This window comes from Morchella sextelata, assembly GCF_020137385.1.
Source record: "Morchella sextelata strain SCLS chromosome Unknown scls_23, whole genome shotgun sequence".
Taxonomy (NCBI): domain Eukaryota; kingdom Fungi; phylum Ascomycota; class Pezizomycetes; order Pezizales; family Morchellaceae; genus Morchella; species Morchella sextelata.
The window spans coordinates 41,701-51,897 of NW_025408638.1; the positions used below are offsets into that span (position 1 = coordinate 41,701).

At 45.4% G+C, this 10,197-nt stretch overlaps 1 protein-coding gene across 1 annotated transcript; it reads right to left on the reverse strand.

Moving 5' to 3' along the window:
* Positions 1-7,498: 7,498 nt before the first annotated feature.
* On the reverse strand, positions 7,499-8,032 carry H6S33_007267 (uncharacterized protein; the record flags this gene model as incomplete). Its single annotated transcript, XM_044838717.1, has 1 exon — positions 7,499-8,032. The coding sequence occupies one exon, from the start codon at positions 8,030-8,032 to the stop codon at positions 7,499-7,501; it is 534 nt and encodes a 177-aa protein (XP_044688803.1).
* Positions 8,033-10,197: the final 2,165 nt, after the last annotated feature.

The window sequence follows — 10,197 nt, forward strand, 5'->3', positions numbered from 1 at the left end:
GGTAGTTTGCGAGTGAGGGATATTACTAGTTGGCAATGTCGGTATATCTATCCCAAGGCTCGGGTGTTTCATAGGGGATCTCATCTGTCATCCCTAGCCTCTCCTCTATTGTTGTTGCCCATACCTTCAGAGCGTTTCATGAGCTTTATTATCTATTGGTTTATTTGTTCTATGGGTACGATGAGTTATAGTTCCAGAACTCGAAATAGCTTTATATTATGTTAAATTCATATGATCTTATTGGGTACCAAACCTACTTACTGCTGGGCTGAAACCCATCCTGTTTTCCCATACTTTTGCATCTCTGCTTTCAACTTGACGTATCCTTTCCAATAATTCTTACAACCCCGACAGCTAAATTTAAACGGCTGACTGATTCCTGTAGTTATTACCACAGGGCTGGAAGTGCGCTTGCATGTTAGCGCACCCTCTATTGTCCTGTCTCTGCAGCTTCAGCTGAGCTTTGCAGAGGGAATTGGATGGTTCTTACGACAATACTTAGATGCCATCATGCATGTTCTCTGTAATATCACAGCAGAAGCCAATTTGTTCTCTATTGTGTGACCTGCGGCTCCGGGTTACATTTTGACCCTCTTGGTGTCACGATCCAACCTGGCAGTCAGTTCCTGTCGCATGGCCGGCCGGTAGCTGTCATTACATGTATGCCTCGATATATTAAACCCCTCATAAGCGGCTCCCCCGCTCGGTGACCATAGCTATTGCGAGTTTTCGATGTTAACCGGACACTACATTTTGTATGGGAAAGGAACATCGCCTTGCAACATAACCATAACTGGAAAAATCAAGAGGTTTTATATCTACGACACTCTATATATACTAGCTTGCATTATCTCAGGTTTTAATATGGGCTTAATCGTAGGTAAAATTTAGTTGTTGTGGCCTATTTGGTTTGGATGGTTGTGGCATAACGTCCGGTTAATTTTGGAAACTCGCAATACCGTATCGCTCTCCTTGCCCCCAGCCTGCTGTTGACATGTATTGATGGTGGTCGAGCGAACCATTAGATATCACTCGGTATTTTACCCGCTAGTGCCTAGGACACGTTAGGGTTTTTGGCACATGTAGTTTGTAAAATATCAATGGTGCACTATGTGGTGGACAGCGCTCAACTGATATAATATATATCATGGTGGATTGTCGATCCTGCTGATCCCACTAAGATTAGTTGGATAATGGAAGTCAGCCCTACTACGGCCACATATCGGAGAGGCGTCGAGATGACATTCACAAACGCAATATGACGAGTAATGACATCGTGGACCTAGGAAACCGGTTTTTGTGTGTGACCGTAGCAGGATATATATGGGCGTGTATTTCTCGTTGGATACAAATTAATATAAGCAAGGAATCAAGCCATCCGCTCCGTACTTTGGACACCAAGTTCGGGTATTAGACCATCGACACGAACAAGGAAAATATACTACTAGGCCGAAAGGCGCTTTGACATCTACGTGCACGTGCCAGCTCATTCACGATATGCACCATCATGCTCATTCAATAACCTCACTTGTGCACCAGCTGTGGAATAAATCATATCTTAGGTTTCCATACCTAAGATATCATATCCGATGTTACAGCATATATATGTCATATCACCCTTTTTGCTGCGTTGCGATATATGCTACGTTGCCGTTATAACCGGAAGGGCCGCATTACCGGATCTACTATGTCACGCCGGACCCTGACGAATCTGCTATGATGCGCATTCAATATACTCTGGTCTGTCTAGTTGTGCCTCATACACCTACCACCGCACTGTATGCGCGGTGCTATATATACACTGCATTGCCAGCTTGCGGTTTGCCTTACATTTAATTTTCTATCGCCGTATCCCTTAGGCGGTCAGTTCAAATCGAAATCTTGACCGAACCAGATATGGCTGGGTGTGCTCGAGCTCTGTTGAACGCAATTACTGTTCATTCTCTCCCTATCTCTAGTAGAACAGGTACATAGAGCTTTCTAGCGTCTGAGATGAAACCCGATGACAGAATAAACAGGAACTGCGTTTATTTGGGTCCAGCTACCACCATATCTGGTTCGGTCACCAAGATTTTGATTTGGACTGACAATCTAAGGAATATGTTCTGTTACAGCTTGCCCCGCTGTGTACCCTGAGGTCCTGTTCACCCCGTTATATTCATTGTTTTCCGCATTCTATATACGCTCCATTGCCTACCCATATAGTATCCGCGACGAACACAGCTGATATACATGTAGGTCAAGGGGAGATAGTATTGCGAACCAATGTCGTCATACAGAACCAATGACAGAATTACGATCGATAAGAGCGAACAAGGCAGACAGCATGCAGATAAGCACATTCACACAATTACATTCGAAGCTCGGAGACCGGCACAGCTGAAAGGTTATATTATAGCCATGCAACAAAAGCCGGCGTGCACGAGCAACCCTTTGCTTCTAATCACTTGTGCTTGTCAACGCCAAAGCATCCATGCTGTGGCTCTAGCAGTGATGGTAGTCAACTTGGTAGGGGTTGTGATCCACTTTGAGGCTCTGGCTCGTGGACCTTTTAAATGCATCGAGAAATACATGATTTCTTATATGGGTTATAAATGATCACTACATATATTTTTCCTGATAAGCCGTGATCTGCATTGAAATTGCTCTAAACCCACGTAGAGCTGAATTCTGCATAAGCAACGCATCAGGAAATCCCATGTAATATGTTTTTGATGCATGAATCAATGCACATTCATGTTCAGGAAATCAGTACTTAAGTTTTGAAAGCATGAATCAATGCATCGGGAAACGCGTCGACTATTACATAAAAGGAAACGGAAAAAAGCATCAAAAGCAAATAACTTCAACACCAGATATGTACACACCAATAAAATCAAAACTAAAGTAAAATTAGATCGATATTAGGATTCAGAGGCTAACAGATAAGGTAGAGACTACACACAAGGACAAGAAATCGGGTGCAGAATCGAGTATTACAAGCACTGGCACACGATAAAGTGTGTAGTGAACAGTGTTGTTCTCGGCAATATATTATTATGCTACAGTTTGTTATTCATACTGAACGTATTCTTGCCACGCCAGCTATGTGTGTTCTTTTATGACTGCCTTTTCAAGCAGTAAATACGTGTTAAACAGTCTTTTGTTTACACTATAAAAAGAGGGTTCTTCCCTCATTATATACAATAGATCAACAAGAATCAGTCCTCGTCTTGAATCCTCCTATCGCCTGCAGCATGAAACGAAATAAACAAATAGTATAGTAATATGATAAATTCAAAAAGACCTCAGAAACGGAAAAATTGGGCGCATTATCGATGCATTTCCACATACTCGAGCTGAGATCAGTTGATGCATCATTTGATGCATTCCCCCACGATTGAATTCTGGCTGTGGAATGCATTCGATCCCGGATACATTGATTAGAGAGATGCAGAGGCAGGTCAACGTAGCCAGCTCGCACTCAATCAATGGGCATCAAGACACTCGCCAGCACGCTCGCCAGCACGCTCACAAGCACAATTACAGCACAGAAGAGGCTCCACTCGCCATTTGGGCCACGATAGAATGTAAGCGAGGTCGGCGGAGGTGTCGGGATCGTATACTTGATAACACTGCCGGTCCCGCCAACCAGCCACCCAATGTGGTATAGGTAGCGTCATCAGCGATGAGATTAGCATATAGCTACACGTAGCGCGCGTGGAGGCAGTCAGTGCTGTTCGCCAATTTGCAGAGATGTCGATATCATGAGCGATGCATGTATATAAAGAGAGATACTGATCAATAGACGTTGAGGCCACCGCGAATGTGATCTCTGGTATATGAAAAGGCATCCAATCCCCTGATATTCAGCTGACATCTGAAGCCCTAGCCCTATCATTGACACGTACTAGGGTGTAGCGAAAAGTGATCAGAATCTGATAAGACAAATACACGTATTCACCGCAGCATTCACTTATCAGATTCTGATAACTTACCCTCAACAGTACCCGGTGAAAGGCAACGCATATTGCAGTTGATTACCCCGCCCCCACCGGCGCAGCAACCTGTCAGGACGCGCAGCATACCCAACCTGCGCAGGTCACTGCCGACCGGCCAGATAGTTCCGTATTCATATCGTACACCATTTTCTGGGAGTGAAACGACCCCGTATTAACTTAGGGATGGGCTTTCGTATTATATTATATTTTGCATCTACGTCCTCTTACCGCCTCCTTCTCTTCTCTGTCAAGTTTCCTATTTCCACCAAGACACGCATCTTCCACTAACGTTGAAATTGGCTTTTGCACGGGCACGGGCACATGCACGTGTGCTGCAATTGCGCAAGCGACGGCGCCCGCGATTCCCGCACCGACCGACCGGGGAGCGCGATCTGCCGTGTAACGAGCAAAGAGCTAAAAGCAACACGAGCGCCTCTGATTGGCCGTTACGTCCGCCATATCGATTCAGCCCCTATATAGGTGCTTGTTCACCTCGTCATCTCGTGATCCGCGCAGGGATGCCGTTTATCCGTCTGCTTATTTGTAGAGTGTGATTGATCTGGTAGGGAATATGAGGTCTGCAGATTTTCCAAGCACCATAAGAGTTATGAGCAGATGCTTCACGGCCTAGTAGACGCTGCGTATTATGTAGAGTACATGTAGCACTCGAAGGTATATAACGTACCGCAATGTGGCGGATATGGTGGCACTAGTGTATAGGAGGTACATGTATATACGGAGCTACCGAACCTGTTAAGTTGCTAGCTTTGTACATGTAGTTACTCTGCACAAAATACATCGCGACTACTCGGGATTTAATTACGTGCAGACCAGACTCCTCACACATACGAGGAGATACAGAATATATCATAAACACCGAAATGCGATCCGTACAACACCTGAGCATAGTATTGCCAGACAGTGAAACCAACGTCCAAACCCTCGCCTAGCGAAAGAGGGACTACACCAAAATCCTAGAAAAAGATATATCAACCAATGCCGAGTGATCTCTCATGATTAGAATTCGCGACTAAGAGCTACGCTGAAAGATACCATGTTTACCGAGCAGCAGTCCCAAAACAACACGAAACGTCTGGCTAGTAGAGTTCGAAAAAGGCCCAAAGGTATACAAAAGGCCACCTAATTTCTATATGAGACTTGAACACTTGTTCTTGCTTCAATCTTACTCAGGCCAACCTTCTTATGTTGTTGTTGACACATTTAAACGCCCTTCTCTATCGCGCTCCTCAGATAAGGAAGCGATATTTTCCCTATATGAATTAACAACGTTTACAACACCATTAAGGCTAGATCCTACAAAAGATTTAAAATGATAGTTCAGGCAGGCCAGACAAAAGATTTTCACTGACAAGAAAGGAGCAGCCAAACCTGTTGATTATGGTCAATCGTTGCCATGTTGTTATGTTGTTTGTTGTTAACAATTATATTGTTAAACGTTTCATTGTAAAAGCTAGACGTGGTTCTATGCTATGTGTACTATTACACTAGAGGTAGTTTGGCCTCTAGGTTTGTAACTATAAAGAGAGAGTTTTCGCTCTCTCTCCTTTGCTTTTCTTCATCAGTTATAAAGATATATACATTCTTCGCTCTTCGTCTTCACTCTTTAGAAGTATCTCAGAAAACAAAACCAACCGGCAATATTTCCTCCCAGGCCATAAGGCCGAAAAAAGAAAAAAGCCTCGCACAAGGATGAAACATTCATTCCAAATGAAACGCTTCGCAGTAAAGCTAGATAAAGGTCATAAATAGAGAAGCCTCAAACACTTAAGAACAGCAGAAGTTTTGGGTCAGTGGATCCGGAGGCGGGTTAGAGAATCGGTATGCATGTGCCCGTTCTTATAGCTACAGACATATACACACCTATGGTCACTTACAGCTCCTTTCTCTTCCTACGCGCATATTTGCAGACGGATAGAGGTAGACAAATAACCATGGGCGAGACCAGGTCAATGAGTCCATAGGCAAGTGCTGTGACCTATAGCTACAGCTCGAGTGTTTTTTTTTTTCTTTTTTCTTTTTTTTTTGTTTCATTCATACTCGCATGCAGACCGTAGTCTATGGCGGCGCATCACAATCTACAGTACAAGTACAGGGTTTCACCCTTATGCCTACTAGTCGCTTCGTTCAGCAGGATGTGGAATACCCCAACCGGCTACAGCTCGAGTGGGCGAGCGAGAAATTTCGTGATTGAGCCACCGCAGTTTTTATTCCAAGGTTTCCTAGGAGGCGAGGTACTATTCTCATTACGAGATATGGAGTTCCACCGTATTTGCATGGTTGACATATGGCACAATTAATCAATCAATGGTTGACATATAGCGTCATGGAATATCACTCGGTCTAAAAATAGCGCGTCGATTCCCTGCTTGCTTCCCACTTGGTTTTCTGGCTTACAATGCATAATTTCAGGCCAGCATTAGACGTTGGCCCATACACCTCACACCCAATATCACATGTTCCATTATCCTATCGGCGCAAAACCGCCCATTGTAAAGACAATCCGCGTCATGAAGTATCACTCGGTTGATGGCAAACGGCATGTCGAGCTGCCGCAGTTGTTTTAAGTATAGTTCCGCGCACAGGTTGGAATAACGCCAGATAAATAACGGAGATCCTACGGATTATGGACAACTCACCAAGCTTTTATTATTGTATTTCCAGGAATTGTGTTCCGAACGGACCCCCAAACCGAAACTTTAAGGTTTGCTGAAAAGAGTTTTCTCACCCGTACGATTCTTAGTGTGATGAGGTCTCAGAAAAATACACAAGTGGGCACACCACAACCTCATGACTCGCAAGAGTCTCCTGCATAAAATATTGCCATCCATTCCCTCTTCAAGACATAGAGATATGCTTGAAACCCATCAACTAACCCGAACAAGAAACACAATATATCAACTATATAGAAGATTCCACCACTCACTCGGACACCCCCCTCCCATAGACAGTTTCAATAACAACCTGATAACTAACTCCTATAACTCATCTTGACCAGTCACCAAATGTTCAAGTGGCCCCGGGAGTTCTAGTTTAGGGGGGGGGGGGGGGGGTTCTGGTGGAGGGGGATTCGGGTTCGGGCGGTCCAGGTGAGTGATGTTGTCCACCGGAACCCGCGGAATCGTTGCATTTCACCACTAGCCCCAAGCCCTGCATGGAACGTAAAAAGCGCCTAATTTCATCCGACTGTTTTGTCCTGGGCGGGTTCATAAACCACAGCGTCCCCGTTTCTAGCATCACGCCTTCCTCCATTTTCAACATGATTACATAAATTATCTTAGCAGCGACCCACAGTAGGGGAGCGCGATCCAAATCCGGGTACCAAACTATTTCCTTTAAGATTTTCCCGTCGAGAACTACACAATTGTTTGGCTCAGACAGGTTGGGGTTGAAGCCTAGTCTATTATCGACGAGCCCTAGTCTGCAACATGGGAGGCGATGCGCCCGGCAGGATACACTGTAGATGGCTATTAATATGCGCTCGAAGATAGCGCCAGGCCTCAGTGTGTCTTCAGCTTGTTCAACCAACACCTCCATCGGCTGGCGCAGCACACCGAGCACACCGAGCGAGACCCGCCCCCCGCCCCCCCTGAAGGCCCAAAGCCTTCTCCCTGGAAACCCATACCGCGCCGGGCCCTTTTACGCGGACCGCCATAGCATGAAACCTCGAATGGCCTAGGTGGCAGTTTACCGGCATCCCTAACAAGGGATACCAACCGCCCGCCTTCCCTGACCCACTCTAATCCTACCTCTCCACAGGAGACGGATGTGACATCCATTAGTACCTGTGCCCACGGCTCAAATTGTCTGCCGATCAGTCGTTTCAACAACGGGGACTCGCCCAGCCGGATGAGCGTAGTTACCGCTGTGACCAGACCGATGGGGGAGGCGGCAAACAGGAGATGATGAGATGTCTTGTGCATGGTCTTGAAGTAGGCCTTGACGTGCTTTTCGCCGACGAGAACCAGGAGGGGAGCGATGTTGGCTACGAGCTGTGCCCAGACGTCGGAGGTGCCGGTGTGGGGGTTGGACATGTCTGGGGAGATCGTTAATCTTAAGCTTGTATGAAAGCTTCTTTCTAGATGATCCCGACTCGATACACAGAACTTGACGTTTTATGATCCGGGAAGAGGTTGTAAGGTAGACCTAGAGGAAAGGATGATGGTGAGATGAAGTATCAGCCAGCTGGCGCGACGTTGCCCTGGAATCGAGAGCTCAAGGGTATGAAGAATATTTTTTTCAAACAGTTTGAAAGTCGGTTTCTCAGCGGGATACATGTAGTGGTTTTATAGTCAATGACCACGCACATATATAGCTGCTCCGGAGCATCTTCGTACGTTTGTGAAGATGTAGGTGACTACTGTTTCACCAATTAAAGATCTTTCGTCGGAGAGTTAAAATCTAGTTGGGTCAAGCAACATGCCGTGAGATTTTTCTTTCAGCCGGAAGGCAACAGCAGTGAGCCATCAGGTTTTGAAGCTCCTTGTGCCTTCCATCACGAATATGATCCGCGTTTGACGAATGAAGCGAAATCATGGCAAAGCCTCCGGTTGGGTGGGGGAGGGTACCGATTTTCCAACAAGTTGCTCCGAGAAATAAGGACAAGTAAACTCATCCCAAATATCCCTGCAAAGGAGCCTCTCGCTAAAACACAGACTTTATCTACTCACAAGCGCAGAGCCCACTGCAAACCCACAAATCTATGAATTCGAACCACATAACACATCTGCGCACATTTTTGATCGAAGAAACATTACACCTTTTACAATCAGAGCTGTAGGCATATTTAGAAACCGAAACAAACCCACTCAATGTTGGGCAAAAGATCTCACCCCTTGAGGTGACATTTAAAATTACCCCTACACGAAACTCAGAAATTTTCAGACTTCTAAATGGCATCTCTACATAAATTCTTTGTCGCAGCGGCAACCTACCCTGACGGTATATACCTGCTGCCGGACTGGTAGCAAATGTAGTGTGGAAACATTCCTAAGCGTTGTGGCGCATGGCGCATCACTAAGCAGAAAAGACAACACTAGATAAGCGACTAAGCGCGTGGGTGGCAACCAGGCGGATGAGGCGAGCATGGACACGTAATGTCAATAGGGCACGACTACTCTAGTTTAGATCTCTCTTTGTCTCTTGGTCATCACCTCTCTCATAATACTATCATCGTTGGTTTGGTTCATCGTTACGTTCGATCAGTTTGGTTGTCTCCATTCGTAGACTCTACAGTAGACTCTAGCGGGCCAGATCTTGGTATAATGAAACACCATCCAGGTGCCACGAATTCATTTTTAATCGCCTCCATCATGCACCAGCTGGGGATAAATAATCTTACTTCTCCACCATGATCGTGGGCCAGTGAAGCTAGCTATATCATCTTTCTCCGATAGGTAGTAGGGACTTTTTGTCGACTCAACTCGTGCAGTTTTAATCCCGCCTTCTTCTGTAGCTCTTGGCATATCACTTTCTACTCTAATAAATACCTAAGGCCAAATATTCAGCCCTCAGGATTCCACAGGCTGTGCCTACAGGAGGGAGGTTGCCAAGGCGAAAAACTGAAGAGTTCACAATATTATGAAAACAGTCCACTGCATGATGCAGGGATAGAAGAGCAAAAATCAACTATATATTCTTTCGCTCTACCGAGATACTCGTCCATTTTCCTTTCTTCCCATATTATCTAATAAGCACATTAACTAAGGTGTATGTGTTCCGGGCCACCGGCGAATACCTCGAATTCGCGAATGGACTTGAGGTATTCGCGAATGGACTACTATCCTCATACATCTGTGGCTGGACCAGTCTATTCGCGAATAGACTGGGGGAAACGTAGTCTTAGTAGAATAAATATTGATCGCAAACAACTAATAATTGATTTAGATCAATGTCCAATAAACCCCGCAGCCTCAGGGGATCTCCGCAACCCCCAGCGACCTCAAAGACCTCAAGGAGGGCAAAAAGCAAGCTCTAATCAGCAATTGGTACCTCTGTAATGCATAGAAACAGCCAGCGATGTCCTTAAGGATTCGATCAGCATTCTTCCTATAATCATTCTCCATTAGAGCCCTGAAACCTCAAGTTGCTGCGTCCAAACCGTTGGAGAATAGTTCTGAAAACCATATTTCACTACAACTTAAGCAGTGCATTCGTCAATCGACCGGTCCTGTCACAGAGGTATGGAGTAAGCAGTCTA